This window comes from Pelodiscus sinensis, chromosome 9 (genome assembly GCF_052426305.1).
Source record: "Pelodiscus sinensis isolate ZL-2025 chromosome 9, ASM5242630v1, whole genome shotgun sequence".
In the NCBI taxonomy this organism is placed as follows: domain Eukaryota; kingdom Metazoa; phylum Chordata; order Testudines; family Trionychidae; genus Pelodiscus; species Pelodiscus sinensis.
Genome location: NC_143060.1, coordinates 13,132,701 through 13,148,783, shown reverse-complemented (window position 1 = coordinate 13,148,783; position 16,083 = coordinate 13,132,701). Strand labels below are relative to the sequence as shown.

The 16,083-nt window shown below is 42.3% G+C and overlaps 1 protein-coding gene across 7 annotated transcripts in view; it reads left to right on the top strand.

The window, feature by feature from the left end:
• The first annotated feature begins 4,096 nt into the window (after positions 1-4,096).
• GLIS1 (GLIS family zinc finger 1) overlaps positions 4,097-16,083 on the top strand; it is a 287,375-nt gene continuing 275,388 nt past the window's right edge. The window contains exons 1-2 of one of the 7 annotated variants that reach the window (XM_089780431.1): positions 4,097-4,485; positions 5,802-6,006. In XM_089780431.1, coding sequence (XP_089636557.1) covers positions 4,228-4,485; positions 5,802-6,006 — 463 coding nt within the window. In that variant the 5' untranslated portion in view covers positions 4,097-4,227. Of the gene's footprint in view, positions 4,486-4,626; positions 4,889-5,619; positions 6,007-9,224; positions 9,506-16,083 lie in introns of those variants that run through there. The other 6 variants (XM_089780429.1, XM_089780428.1, XM_089780430.1 and 3 more) reach the window with 6 other exon arrangements.

Here is a 16,083-nt window from a genome sequence, read left to right as displayed (position 1 = left end):
GCAAACTTTTGTCAAACCCCTCCCGCCCCCCACATCACTGTTCCCTCTCTGCTGGGAAGTGGTAGGTTTACCATTACAGTCCTGGATTACTACCATGCACAGCTTGTGTTGTGGCAATTTGCTTAGGTAGTGGATTACATGATTCATGTTTTATATGATCACTTAAACTGTTGCATGAAAATTAGCAAAGCAAGGGTCGTGATTGGTTGAATTACCTCTGGCCACAGTGGGGTCTTCCTATGACATAGATATATGCCTTACTGTAGCTGCATTCCATATAGGTATAATTTCTAAAGTCAAAATAGCTGAGAACTTAAAAAAATTGGACAGTAACAGACTACAGAACCCAATGATGATTCAGTGTGGGGGTAGTCTAACAAAAAGAGCTCTCACCCATAGTTTGTAACTATTTCCAGTGCACTGATGTTTTAGGCATCAGAGTGAGTCACAGAATCACAATCCTGGAAATTTACTATAATGAGTCTTTGCTGGATCACCTACTGTCCTCAGAGAGGAGGGAGCAAGGATCTACTCATTCTACATCCAGACCCTCCCCCTTGGTCTAGGAAAGGAGTAAGTAGGGAGAAGGGCTGAGAGTCACCCTCCCAGGGAGGTAAGGAAGGTTCTTTGTGGGTCCTTAGTCAAAATCACAGCCTAGTCCCTAGCAGCTTAACTGAAGTTTTGGAAAGTAAAACTAAAATTCTATAAGGGCCAGGGCTGTACAGAATTTACTGGGGGGAAGGAGTTAACAAACTCTGAAACTGCAGAACTTCCTCCACTCAGAAAAATTACCACTGAGACGAGGCCCTGGCAGGAGGAAGGGGATTGGGCCAAGCCCATCCTGTATTTATACCACAAAGGTGGTTCCTAGCAAGGGGGAACTGCACCTGACTGCCTCCTCTGGCATCACAGCACTGCTCTGTAGGCCTGATCACCCCCTCAGTCGTGAGCGAGTGAGAATGGCATTGTGACCTGCCATGCAAAGGTGAAGACCCACTCAGGTGAGGGCCAAGTTGCTGCATCAGTCACTCTGGGAAACCCTTTCAACGAGGGGCCTAGAGCAAACTACACTTTTCTCCACATTTTGGGCAGCTCTGAGTGCAGGCCAGCATTGCCTGCACTCTAAAGGAAAGGAAATCCTTCCCTTTTCTGCCATTCCAGGGCCAATAATGGTGATGCCAGCAGAGGTGGGGAGAAGGCAGCAGAGACAGGCCTGAGCCTGCAACCTTTGTTCATGAGTATCTTAGTTGCACTGAACTTTGCCTATAGTTTCATACATGCGAACCTTGCTATCCGATGGGAAAATCATCACTGGACCAACTGGGAGTGAAGTTTCTTCTCTGTGGGAGAAGACCCAATGAGTAACTTTCCTGAGGAGAATGAGGGTGGGATTTGATAATCCAGCTCTGGGACAAAGTGACAGACTTGAGAGAGAATTCACAACACAAACCATGGCTCTGCATGCAGCAAATACATGGTCAACTAGTGCTTCAGACCTAAAAGATATTCAGAGAGGTAACCGAGTCAGTCTGTAACAGGAAAATCTTTAAAAACAACAAATAGTCTGGTAGCACTTTAAAGGCTAACAATATGTAAATAGTATCATGAGCTTTTGTGGGCACAACCCACTTCTTGTAATACGCTTTTGAAAGCAGCTAGTGGAAGATATGTGGACATAACCTGATAACTGCAGGGAGAGTGAACAGATCTTTGTCACGGCAGCCATCTGTGCTTGCACTTTGGGCCTGACTCAGTGGAATTATTTTTTATTTATACTAGTGAGAGATCAGAATTGAGCCTTGTGCCTGCAGGTTAGAGATTCTATTCTCATCCTTAAAGTGTCAGGCACTTCTTGCAGTGGCCCCAGGGTATTTTGCTTCCCCCTTGAATCCAGCCAAGTGCACATCCCCCCTTTCTGGTAGAAAGAAGTGTCCTTTTAGACCAGGGGTGAGCAAAAGCCTCTCAGTGGGCTGGATCCGGCCCACCTAGGGCTTTGATCTGGCCCCTATGGCTGTTCCAGGTCCTGCCCCCAGCGTGTTGCTGGGAGCCGGAGCCACCTAAGCCCTTTCAACTGCTATTTAAAGGGCTCGTCCCTTCCCCATGGCTGTCAGGCAACAGCCCCAGGAAAGGCATGAGCCCTTAAATAGAAGCAGTTGAAAGTGCTCATGTGTCCCTGGCTCCCGGGCAACCTGCTAGCAGTGAGGCTGGGAGCAGCAATCCCTTTAAATAGGAGCCCTTTCAATTCCTGCTGTCTCCAGCTAACGTGTTGCCTGGCAGCTGCATTGGAGGCACTAGCCCTTTCAACTCCTGCTATTAAAAGGCTCTGCCCCTTCTGCCTGAGGCTCCATCCCTCTCACCTGAGGCTCTGCGTCCTGCTAAAAAATTATTGTCCACTCCTGTTTTAGACTGACAGGTTGGCCCTTTAGTATTCCTCTCTTCTCTCCTCCTTTTTGTACAATGTCTCCCCAGTCTCTTTAAAGTTTTACTTTGGTGCACAGTTCTAGAGCTATGTGGGTTGAGGTTGAGAGGTTTTCATTCATAATTACATTATTAAGCATGTGGCGGCCTCTGCTGGTATTTAGAAAGTTTTATAAATTCCACACTTTGCACAAGCTACTTCAACCCATTGACTTCAGTGAAGTTGCGTCTGCTTTTACCAGGGCTGAATTTGGCCCAGTGACTTGAAATTTCATCACTGAACCATTGACAGAAAACAGCCTGACTATAAGAACAGATATGCTGAAATAAGAACGGCTAGATGTAAATGGCCCAAAGCAGGAAATTCAGAATGAGAGCAGCTTAGATGTTAAATTTCCTTTTCTTAGTTAATCTTTTTTAACACCTAAAAAAGAAAAATCAACATGAAAGGTTGCCAAACTTATCAGACGTTAACTGCGTTCCAGGAAAAAAAGAGAAACAAGATGGGTGGGTTAATATATTTTGCTGGACCACTTTCAGCTGGTGAGAAAACTCACAGGAAAATACATTGCTGGTGTGGACTTCGGCTGGTGTGAATTGGTGTAGCTATACTAATAACATAGGTTTGTTTAGTTTTTTTAAAACCTCATGATATCACGCCTGTATTGGGTCACAATACTGATGTTCACAATGAGTAGCTGATTTTTTTTTAATCTCACTGTCTTGCTGTATTTTTTTTAATTATTTAAATGCTCCTCTCTCCCAGCCATGATATTTATGGGTTACAGAATTTGGCAAATGAGTATCAGTTAATGAAAACTATTTAAAACATTTAAAAGTGGTCTAAGTGATGTATAGGGTGTGAATCTCACTTTGCCAAGTGAGCTACAATGGATATGGGAAGTGCCATCAAAGGACACCTCCAGCCCTTATGCTCCTCATAACGGGAAAAGAGACTTTAATAGTATATATATAGCTGTTCCTTATTCTTAAATGGGTGGAGCAGTCCTAAATCATGGAAATTAATATACTATGCTTTTGACCTGCCTGCAAATGCAAACTCTGCCTTTAAGAACAGATTTCATTTGGACTCACCAGGCAGTGCCTCTGTCAGCAGCCTATACTGAGTGTAAAGCAGGGCCAAATTTCATCCTTGCTTTCAGTTTGGGCTTTGGTATTATGAGAGGTTGCAGGTACACTGACAGTGCCCTTGTATCTCATGTCCATGTGTAACCCACACACCTAGTGTGGGTCACTGTCCTATGTATTGGCACTTAGACCACTTCCAGTGCTAGATAAGAACAAGGGATCTCTACAGCCTAAGCTGACAGCCAGCTGGCTTTTAGCTTAAATGGTAGAGGCTGCGTGGTGGTGCCTCCTAGGTGTGTGTGCATATGGCCCTAAGTCATGCATCTCTGCACATCACCAGGAGTGGACGAAGCTGATACCATGTATAAATGATGACTTAAGTACAGATAAATAGAGCCATGTACAGATAAAAAAAATTGTGTGTGTAGCTGCATGCATATCTCCAAAAATAAGCTTCAGATATCTGCATCTATGGATGGTGAGACCCGCAGATATAAAATGGATATGTGCCAGGGATGTGAAAGTGTCACCATGTACACGATTCACCAGTTAACCATGGTTACATGCAGGCTCCTGGTATGTATTGGGCAGGCAGGAGCCAGTGCACACAGGGAACTGGCTTAAAGGCTGGCTTTCCCCCTTCCTGGGGGGCCAACTGCTGAAATTTTCAGCCGTTACACAGTTAATTACATGCATTTTTAACATCCCTAATATCCACCCATGTGCAGAATTTTAGGAAACAGAATTTGTATCTGCAAAAAGGAGCGGCGGCTTTGCAGAGCGCTACAGAGAAAAGTGCACAGAGCCAGAGCAGACGGGGCCAGATTGTACCTTGCGCGGAGAGCTAAGAGGCCCTGCCTCTTCACACTTCGCACGGGGACAGCTCGTGCCGAGACGGACCTGCTGAACTGGTGGCCGGGCGAGCCTGCTCTCTCTCGGCAGCTGCCGCACGGCGGGGCTGGCGGCGCGCACGCCCAGGTGAGCGCTGTGGCCCGGGGCGCGCGCCGGTATGTCCGGGGGGGTGCCCCGTACACCTGCGAGGCGGGAGCACGTGCGCACCTGCCCCGCGGGGTGCTGCGAGCCCGGCTGGGGGCCCAACACGTGGCCGGCGGAGGGTCCGGCCGCCGCTTCGTGCTCTCGCCGGCTCCCCAGCCTGTCAAGCCCCTGGAGGGGGCGGCCCCCAGCCCTTCCCCCTCCCCGCCCTGCCTGGCTCGGGGGGCCGGGCTTGCTCCGGCGGCGCGGCAGGGCAATGGCCCGGGCGTGCGTCCGTCAGACAGCCGGCCCGGAGCGGCGGGGGCGGGGGCCAGGCTGCAGCGGCTCGGAGCGGCGGCGGCGGCAGCAGCGGCCGGGAGGAGGGAGCCCGCCCGCCTGCCCAAGCCAGGTAGGGGAGCGGTGCGGGCAGGGCACTGGGCGGGCGCTGCAGGGGCAGGCGCGCGCTGTCCGGGCAGCCACGAGGAGCAGCCGCGGGGGGGCGGTGACATCTGCCTGCCTGGGGGAGCGCCCGCCGCGCGTGGGGCTCGCCTCCCCCCCCCCCGGGGGATGCAGGAGCTAAGCCCGGGCGCCGCTCGCGTCCCGCAGGCAGCGGATTAGCACCTCGTGAAAGTCAAGAGTCCAGAAACGCGGCACAGAAACAGCCGCCTCGGTCCCCACCTCGCTTGGGGTCCGGGCGGCTGCGGCGTGAATGACTCAACTGAAGGGAGCCAGCCTGCGGCAGCCCTGCCATGCTTGCCCCTGCCCCTGGGGAAAACCCAGCCACCCAGGACCGGGTTCCACAGCTCCGCTCCCTCCCAGCCACAGAGCCTCGGAAAGTGACTTTGCATCCCTCTAGTTAGGTGTCTGCATGGGGAGAAAGTGTTGGTCCCCCCCCCCCCACACACACACACTTTGCAATAATACAGGTCTTCTTTGACCAAACACCAGGAAACAGCTCTAAGAGATGATGTTCGTTAACCCTATAGGGGAGCCCGTTTTTGCAGTAGCCTCTTTGGCTAGAATGTATATCTGATGTTGGGCCACAAATGTATTAAAGCGGGTCTTTAACTGTTGTTTCCATTGCTCCAAGAATTAAAGAGGGTCCATGCCATTTGACACCCCTTGTGCTGTTTTATGTAGGAGATAAGCAAGAACCCTTCCAGCAGAGGGACGCAAATATGCACTATGAGGTTACAGAGTTTCAGAAACCTAGTACCAGTGCAGCCTTCTTTGAAGCGACTGATAAATGCCAAGTAGTGCCTATGAAGGAACTGCCACAAGTGACTTGTTCCAAGACTGGTAAAGCTTTTTTGAATTCTCAGATGTCCTTTAAAATAACTGTCAACAACAGCAGTGACAAAGAACTGCAGCAAAGTCCCCATGAAATGTCAGTACCACTGTTAGATCTCATCCCCAAAAGACCAAGCATATTTGAGAGGCTTCCACTTCTTCAGAGAACGCAGGAATTCCGATGTCCTAAAAGCTCCAAAGAGTATTTCCAGCACCAGAAATATCAGAGCATGAAGGGTAAGTTATAAAATGCATGAAATGAACAAACAAAAACGTGACAAATTTATCTATATCAACCTTTTTCTTTTTGGTCTTCAGGATATTTTCTGAAATGTTTATATAATGCTGCACATTTTTTTTTCTTTCTACCTTCTAAATGCAAGATAATGTAAACCAGACTGTTTCTGCAGATGGACTGCATAGAGTTCTTGATACGTTTCAAGAAAATCTTGAGACCAGCATCCTCTTTAATTTCCTCAAGCAGCCTCTTCTCAGTTTTGGAAAACACACTGGGGATGGTCATTTAAGCTGGTCGGCTCACTAGGATGAACTGAACTAGCTCTTATTATTTCGTAATGTTCTTGTGGCTGAAAGTAAATGCCTAGTTTTATGAAATTGTTTTGTTAAATTGTAGTTGTTTGGATTTGTATGTTAGACATTGAGAAACTGTGATTAACATTGTAAGGAGTTACTCCCAAACCCAGGATTCCTGCTTTCTGAGAGTCATTGTAGAAAACTTTTTTTTTAAGTTTAGAAATTCATCTTTTCATCTATCATTCTTAAGGAAGTTAATAACTAATGGCATTAGATTTGGTTGCAAGTTGGTTATTTAAACTTGTTCACCTTTTTATACTTGAATATGTAAACTTATCAAGGTTCAATTTTAAAATATTATACTCTTTACATAATCGCTAGAGATACACATCTGGGTTCTGAAGAGATAAAAGCATCTTATCCATGTCACAATGCCACATACCCAGATAGATACACACCAGTTATCAGAGAAAGGTAGCCTTTTTTATAATGTTCACAGGTTGATTTCTCTTTCTATAAAAACCTAGGGAAATGTTAGCTGGTGTGAGTTGCTTCCCATTAAGAATTACATCTTTTTTTTTCTTTTCTATTGAAAAGTAGACTTCACCCATGGACTAAAAATGCTCTTTTATGAGCTTTTACTGAAGGTAATGTGGCCACTATATTGTTATATTATTGTTCAGAAGTGTCACTAACTCCAGTGAGCTTTAGTCGAGTGTAGGATATATTTATTCATCTCAGTCCAATGCAGACTGGAGCAATAGATTATAAATAATCTTTATGTTCTCTAGTGGTTCAGCATCCCCCTTCTGATTAAAGATCTGATCAAGTCCAGCAAGAGTGAAATTTGGGTCTATACAGACACAGCCCAAATATGAGTTTTGCAGCTTGGTTTGGGGGTGGGAGGTGGAGATGCACTGAGTTTTAGCACACCTATGATGTAGTTCCTACTACAGGTGTGTGCCTTGCCAGGTCCCCTGCCAGGCCTGATTTGTGTCCATTTATTACACCTTTGCGGGTTCCCCAGCTTGCTAAAAGTCTGTCCGTTTGTCCTACAGCAAGCTGCTGTTGAGCTTACCTCTGAGGAGCTCTCAGTCCCCATGTGGTTCCTTACACTGCATTCCCCCATTTTGGAAAAGCAAAAGTTCAACTATTTATTGGCTTCCTTGCAGCAGAAAGAAGTGGGTCTGGGGAGAGGGATACAAATTCATCTTAACCTATCACACTATCTTCTTTTTCCTCTACAGTCACCACTGGAGTTTATTCAGGTTTGCAGAGCATCCAGTTTCTCTATTTAGGTCCCAAGCATACAGATACTGTAGCATACAAGTAACCTTAACTACTCACATAAGCCAAATTATCCATGTACAGAATTGGCATTGAGCTCTTTGCCAGGCCCACCTGGTGCATAGTATCGGCATGTTGGATTTTTCCAGTCTGAATGGTTCAGCTATGCTGTTGGTTAAGACTTTTTAGCACAGAGCAGACGATGGGGATAGGGGAAATGAAATGTTGTTGGGATAGATTCTCACTGCTCCAGTGAGTCATAGTAGAGAGTCCATTTCTTCCAACAAATTACAGTGTGCATTTGATGGAGATGAATGAAAGAAAGCAAACTTCAGCAGCAGATTATAAATACACTTCACATTCTCTAGAGCGGTAGCATTCCCCTTCTGATTAAAGACGCACAGCTTGTGAAGTGACAGCAACTGCACACACAGTTGTGCCTTTTTCAGTCTCCCTTGCTGAGAGCCTTGCTCTCTTCCAATAATAACATTGACGTTTCTAAAACACCCATCTGACCCTCCATCAGCAGGGAGATTGGGGTGCTGCTTTACCAACTATTGCCTGCTAATAAGACGAGACATCTTATAAAGTTAGATAATAGAGTAATCAAATCACATACTGCATTGCAATTAAAAAGGCCAAATGGTGGCAATGTGTATGTATCCTGACTTTACCAATAGGCCTGCAAATAGGTTAAAGGTGAGAGGAAAAGACAGGTGGGTGTGGATGCAATGTAAGAAACAACCAAGAAATCGGGATGAGGGGAGAAAAAACATTAGGGCTATGTCTACACTGCAGGCTTTTTGCACAAGAACAAGTGTTCTTGCACAAAAACTTGCTGGGTGTCTATACTGCATGCGCATTCTTGCGCAAGTAAATTTACAGTACAGCGTCAGAAAACAGGGCTTCTTCTGGAAGAGTTATTCCTCTCCCCACGAGAAATAAGCCCTCTTGTGCAAGAGCTCTTCCGCAAGAAGGCAGTGTAGACAGGCAACATTATTTTCTTGAGCAAGAAACCCCTATGGCTAAAATGACTATCAGAGCTTTCTTGTGCAAGAGAGTGTCCACACTGCCATGGACGCTCTTGCGCAAAAGCACATGGCAGTGTGGACGTGCTCTTGTGGAAGACCTTTTGCACAAAACAGTTCTTGCGCAAGAAGCCTGCAGTGTAGATGTAGCTAGATGTATTCTGCAAAGGTTTTCATCTGGTGACAGCTTGATTTCAGACTATCACGCAGCGGGTCTTCTGCACTTCGGTATTGGAATAACTCCCTCTTCCGTCTGGGCTAGATTACAGGCTACGCCTCCTGGTTTAGGTTTATCCCTTTTTGAAGAGTGGGAGCAGAGAAGAAGGACCCTCTTCATGTGAGAGTAAACTATTTTTATAGTGATCTGTAAGCATTTTTGCCAAATGTGGCTTTAATTTTTTTGTTTAAACAATTAAAAAAAGATACTGCCCCACTAATAAAAAGCACTGTGTTGAGGCAATTGCAATGGGAAGGAGCAGCCTGCTGTAGCATTGTGCCCTGTCACGCTGTTGCGTGGTGTTAGGTCTTGATCGTGCAAACACTTCCATGCCTGAACAACTAGTCCAATTGAATTCAAAGCGACTGGTCGTGTGAGTAAAGTTACTCAGGTGTGTAAGTGTTTGCAGCCTGGAACTGTCTATATTTCAGCAAAAATGCAGACCTTTTAAAGAGAGAGCTTCAAATTCTGTTCCTTTTTGGCAATGATTTTTATTTTAAATGTGATATTTTATCCAGCCTCTCTTTCAGTGTGATTGGCTGTGTTAAATGCTGAGCCCTCCTTGTTTTACCTCCGATCTCCGTGTACTGCAAGCTGTAGTATTGCACCCAAACAATGTTACCTTAGAGGCACTTGTGGTCCACTGGGCATAGAATAACTGTAATAAAAGGTATGACTTACTTTACAATATTTTCCCGGGGTTATGTGGTTTTGCTATATTTAATTTATTTTAATCTTATAATATGTGATTTGTAGGGTAGTGAGATGCCAGATAACCAATTACACAAAAAATACTTGAAGTTCAGATAGAAGTAGAAAAAATTGCAATAAACTACCGACATCAAAATCGGTCCCGTATATCTTTAAAAAACAATTAAAGCAGTTTTGATCATTACAATGGAACCCTAATTTTTGCAGATTCATGTGATATGTTGGATTCATGAATCACCTGTATTAATTCATGAAACCGAACTTCTCCTGTCTTTTGATCAGCGGGAGAAAATACTCCCAACTGCACAAAGCTTTTCAGTAGCCACTTCAGACAGTTACTTAAATTAAGAGACAATAAAGAAGTTTAGCCTGAAGCATTTGGTCACTTCCTTGATGAAAGTCATAATTATATGATTGTTTAAATAGAGCCACAGATTAGCATAATGCTGCATAGTAGCAAAGTTGCTCTTAAAAAAGAAAGCAAGGGGCCAGGTCTTGCAATACCTTACTCATATAAGTAATCTTATGACCACAGTGGGGCTATCTTTCCCAGGTAAGTAAAGATTTACAGGACTTGGACACAAGGTATAATGTGGTGCGATATAGCCCAGTTATTGTAAAATATATTAGATATACTGATTGCTGTTATTGGGCCTGATCCTGTCATTCTCCCTCATTTGAATGATCATTATTTACCCAGTTAGTTCCATTGAAGAGAATGAGGTTACTTGCATGACTGAGAATTATTCATCTGAATTTGGTGGGCTGTAGTTTTGTTCCCATTTTATATGACAACCTCCATATTTACTCAATTTCGTATATAATACACAGTGGTGTACTTTATCGCCTCATTCTGATTCCCATACAAACCTAGCCCAATTCACATTTTGGGAGCTCTGTGGTTTGAAATAATCTCTCTTACAATTAAATCTTATAGATTTTCTTTTTATTTTATTTTTTTGGCTTGGTTTTTTTTTAATGTGAATATTGCATAATATAATTCCTAATTTTTTATTTTTTACTTTTTTTAACTGCATTTGAGATCACATTTGCTTTAGGTTATTTTAGGTAAATCTTATTTTTCCTCAAATTAGCTAAACCTGCTATACATTCTCAAAAGAGAAAATAAGTTTTTAGTTACTTGCTGCTGAAGGAATTTCCTCTGTGGTTTGTGTTTGTGAGATTGGAAGTCACAGAATCAAATGTGTCCCTTTTGCAGATTTCTAAATGCTGTTGCACCATTTAAAAAAAAAAAAAGTGGATCTAATTACATCTAGTATTAAGAATTGCCTTTTTATCTAGGGATGTTTAATGAAACACAATATTTGGCAAATAAAAAACAAACGTATTTACTTACCAGTATGTTACGTAAAGGCATAAGGCAACTATACTGCAAAAACATAGAGCTTTGTGGTTTAGAAATAAACTAGCTGTTAGAAAGATGATAGTAATAGATATCATTTATCAATTACATATGATAATGAGATGTAATTATTTTAATCTGAAAAAATGAACCTGATGATTAAAATGATACATTTTATAACCTCATGTGTTCTGCTTTGAAGGAATGGATTTAAATGATTAATAGTTAATTATTTTGGTTTTAAAATTTTTATATTGACTCATGAATTAGAAACTGGGTTTACAATGTACTCTGTAAAGTGGAATGAGAGGAAAATTATCCTTCTCTTTTCTCCTGAAAAGAATATTTTATTGTAAACTAAAAGACAGTTAAATTAGGACTTCAATCCTGCAAGTTTGAGTTACTTTGCTCTCGTGAGTCAACGTATTGACCTTATACTCAAACTGTTCTAAATTACTCAATTCTTAAATAGATCTAAATGGCTGTTCAATTTTAAGGGACCAATCCAGCAAACACCTGCACATGTGAGCTTTGTGCTGATGGATTTTTAGTAGATTTAAGAACATGTTATGGAACTGTTGAAAGATTATGTTTGTAAAACTGCTGAACTTGGAAAGAAATGTACATGTAGTTGTCTTCTGCAAGAACACACAAGCCGCCTTTATGTGGATTCAGTCATAAGAGGGTTCTGAATAAACTCTGACAATTATTCCATACACTGTGAGAACACTGGGAAGTATTGAAGGTACCTCTCTGACACATTCAAATGGGAAATAAATAAAATGTCAGTACTAAGAATATGGATAATTAACCATTGAAACGATTTACCCTAGACCTTTGTGGATTCTCTATCACTAATAATTTTTAAATTCAGTTTGGATGTTTTGTAGAAGTTATGATGTAGGAATTATTTGGGGGTTGTTCTACAGCCTTTGTTGTGTAGGAAGTGAGCCTAGATTATTATAAAGGTGTCTTTTGGCCTTGGAAACTCTGAATAGAACTTTCCTTCTACAGAAAGATTCACTTCCTTAGCAATGAGCAAAGATGTGCAGTAGATTGCTGTTATTTCATTGTACAGAGTGAAATCCGGATTATTGCAGTCAATCAAAGGTTTGCTATTGTCTTGGATGGGGTTCCTCCGCTGTCAAGGGGGTTGAACAAGTTACCAGCCTTTGTGTTAAATATGTTTGAAAACTTGGAAGTGAAATTACCAGGGGAATGTGTCTGTGGGCAGATTTAGGATATTGTAGGTTAACTTCTGTGTTTGTTCAGTAGTAGGATTACCAACTAAATGTGAATATACTTTCGTTTTAAAGCTTTTTGAAACACACTTAAGATATTGGCTGGGCAATTGGAGAGGGATTATGGATGCAAACTGCTGCATTTCATATCCAGGTTTCTATTAGTACATGTCAATAAACTAGAAGAGTCACAAAATCCAGCCACTGTTTCACAGTTTATGGTAACTTCTTTTAATATCGGGCTGGTTTGTTTACTTTATTTCTCAGCCTCAAAGCTTCATTTCCCCACACACTGATGCAATTTATAAATAAAATTAAAAAAAAACTTGTATCAAAAGCAGGGGGTAGTGTTTACTAATTCTTATACAGTGTAATCTTACCCTCAAAATCTGAAAACGAGCAAAGATGTGTTTCTGAATATGACACAGCTGTTACCTTGTATCCCCAAAATCCTGAAGATTGGAATGAAATGGACAAAATGACTGTCTGAAGCACTAAAATGGCAGGAGTAATTTTCAGTGTGGCATGTTAAAATCAAAGACATTTCATCTACATTAAATTCCAGTTCTACCTTTCAGTTTCATCTTTGAAGAATAGTTGCCAAAATTATTTTTCTCCACTGAAGGCATTCGGTATGTGAAGTACCATAGGGTATCTTCTGCGTTCTGTTTGCAGAATCTATGCTTCAGTGGCGACCTGGCATAAGTATTTTTTCTTTACTATGGTTAATTTAGGTTTATGAAATGATTATTTATCACTGATGATTATTGGGAAAAATGAGTTGCCAGAGAATCTATAGGAAATGGATCCAAATTGTGCCTTTAACTTTTCAAATTCTGCCTTTTTAGCATTTGGGAATTGCAAGAACTTACTTATTTAGGCTGTCAAAAGTGTATCTGTGTATCTGTTTCACATTTAGCTCAGGGTATTTGCATAAATATAATAATGTGAAGTATATTTGGCCTTTCGTATTACAGTTCCCAAAAATTTCTTTGATTACTTTACACAGTTAACTAATAAAAACACTGTAAACACATTGGCTTTGTTTTATGGGTGAGCTAATGCAAAGCATTTCAAAGAGCATCGAACTCTTATTTTCATGGATTTTTCCAGAAGGATTTGCGGATATAAGAATGCACCAGTCTTTCTGGAATAAGGAGAAAGCAAATGGATTTTTGTGTGTTTTTTTTTTCTTCACATTTAACCAGAGGAAAAAGTGGTCCTAGTCAAATACTGTATATCTGAATTTTTAATACTGATCTCAGTTGTTGTGTTAAACTCTCCAGGGGCTGGAGATTTAGTTTATTTTGGATCATTGCGAAATTGTATGCAATGTGTCTCTGGGGGGCGGGGGGAAAGGTATTTTAATACATAGTAGAAATTTACGAAACAGTAGACGATCTATTTAGCCTGCCCTCCAACATTGTAAATAAACTACACGTGCTTCCTTTAGACAGAAAGTATCCCATGTGTAAATCAAAGGCTAATTTTTTAAAAATTAGGTTTTTTAAAAGATAAGAGCTAAATTATATATGACAACACTCAAGCCAAGGATCTTCACAATATGGCATGGAAGGTCTAAGCTTATTTTAAATATGCGATTCATTCTTTTTGATAATTTGATGTGGTTAGGTAGCTTAAATAGTGAAGTCAACAACCCCTGAGGCAAAGAGAGATAATCACTTAGAATTCTATTGTAAAAATGAAATCTGATAGGCTTAGAAAGTGGAAGCTGTCTAATTCTCAGTGCAGTAAAGGGAAAATGGCAGTAAATGTATTAATTTAATTATGTACTTTTTCTTATTTGAGTGTATAACATTATAACATGCACTTCAGATAAAGAAACAAAGTAGTCTGAAACAAAAGAAAGAAAAATGCTGTTAAATATTTCATGGTTAACACAACCCCAATTCCTTCGTAATAAGTTTAAATATTAATTCTGTGGAATGTCAGATGCCTAAAGCTAGACATTAGTGATCTGCAGTTTCAAATATCTAGAAATGGGTTTATGAAACAGGATATTTAACTGGGAGAGATGACTAGCACATTTCAGAGTTATCAGAACACAGACAACAGGGCATGATGACTTTTTAAAATAAAGTAATAAAATTAAAATTGTTTTAGGTGCACAGGGCTTGAAGAGCTTAGATTTAATTATTAATATGGAACAATAGCAGTGATTTCTTCTGCATTTAATTTCTAGATCTCCTTGTTTTGATTTCTTTCCCTGCCCCTCTCCAAAGCAGCTGGCTTTGATTTAACCCGAATCTCACACTGAGGGCAAATGATCAGTCACTCACTTACAATTACTGTATGTAGAACTCTTTGCTGGAACATCTCTGTAGAGGGGCACTACTTGAGAGAGAGCACCAAACGGGACTGGAATAATGTTTGAAGAAGGCCGTGCTCTGGGTTCAAAAGGCGTCAGTTCACCACAAAACAGATCCCTCCACTCACCCTTCTTTGTGCAAATCCTGCTCTTCCCCCCCCCCCCCCATCTGTAATTTAGGGATGTAAAATCCAGTTTAATTGGCTAACGGGTTAAATTTAGTGTTAAACTGGTTAAACCATTAAAGGGGGAGGGGCTGGAGTGGAGCAGCTCACCTGCCACAGGCAGCGGCTGCACCGGCCCAGCTGGAACCGTCCCTGCCTGTGACACACCCAGGCCCACTGTGGAAGGAGCTTCTCTGCAGTGGGCCCCGTGGTACTGTGGTGGGTAGGAAGCGGCTCCAGTTCCCACCAGTTAACTGGAACCTGTCAGCATCACTCATTAAGGGTGATGCTTACTGGTTAACCTTTCACATCCCTAATCTGTATCTGGTGCAGTAGAGTGGAGTGCGGAGAATGTTTTGCATGGGAAAAAAGCAAAATCCCCTTTCTTTTTATTTAAGTTTTTTTGTTTTTGTTTTAAGGATTTCCAGCAAAAGATTTTCATAAATGCTCAGGCCTGGTCTATTATGCAGAGTTAGGTCAACGTAAACTTACATTGACCTATCTCTGTAAGCGTCCATACTAAAATGTAGTTCTTACCAACGTAACTCATCTACTACACTGATTTAATAACTTCACTTCCCCAAGAGGCTTAGGCCCATGTACTTAGGTTATTGCAGTGTCTATGTAGACACTTCATTACTTGGGCTGTTGCTGGCTTTCAGAGGCAGTGCCACAATGCCTCACGCTGACAGTTAAATTGGTGCAAGCACTTCTGTTCATGATGCACGCTGCTGACCCAAGGAGTGGCAGAGTGGACGAGCAAAAGTGATTTAATTATGGTGCTGACTGTACAGTGGTGTAACTTAGTTTGACTTACTTTTGTAGTGTAGACTTTCCCTCAGTGTTGACCTAATTGTTCTGACTGAAATCAAAGGCAATTCTACAACTGACTTTAATTTGAATGGAGGTGAGTCAGAGCTGAGTGTGTGTGAAAATTCCACTCATGTTTTCTTGAGAAACAGAGGGCATAAAATATGGTGTGGTCTTGCTCCGGTGGCAGCAGAAGTAGGCCTGAGGTAAGTCAATCAGCAACTCTGTGTTAAGCATTTTATTTCTTGCTTGGGCCTCACATGGTCCTCTCAGGCCTTTACCTCTGGGGATTGCATGTCGTAGAAAAACCAATCTGCCATAAGTTCAATCTACAATTATTAGGTAGACCTAGTGAACTGAGAGCCAGAGAAGAATCAGTGAAGGGGGAGATGGGACGAGAGCCATGTCAGATCAAGTCAGCGAGGCCAAAGTAGATACCATAGTAGAGGAGGATTAACGAGGCCTGGGTACCAGGTCTGGCTCTGTCATGGAGTTGCTGGGGACCTTGGGCACCCACCTCAGTTTCCCCATCTGTAAAATGGGGTTAATTACATTTTTATCCTTAACCAGAAGGTTTCCAGGAAGGTGAGAGCTCCTGGTCAGATACCCCCTTTGAGCTTCCTGGTACAA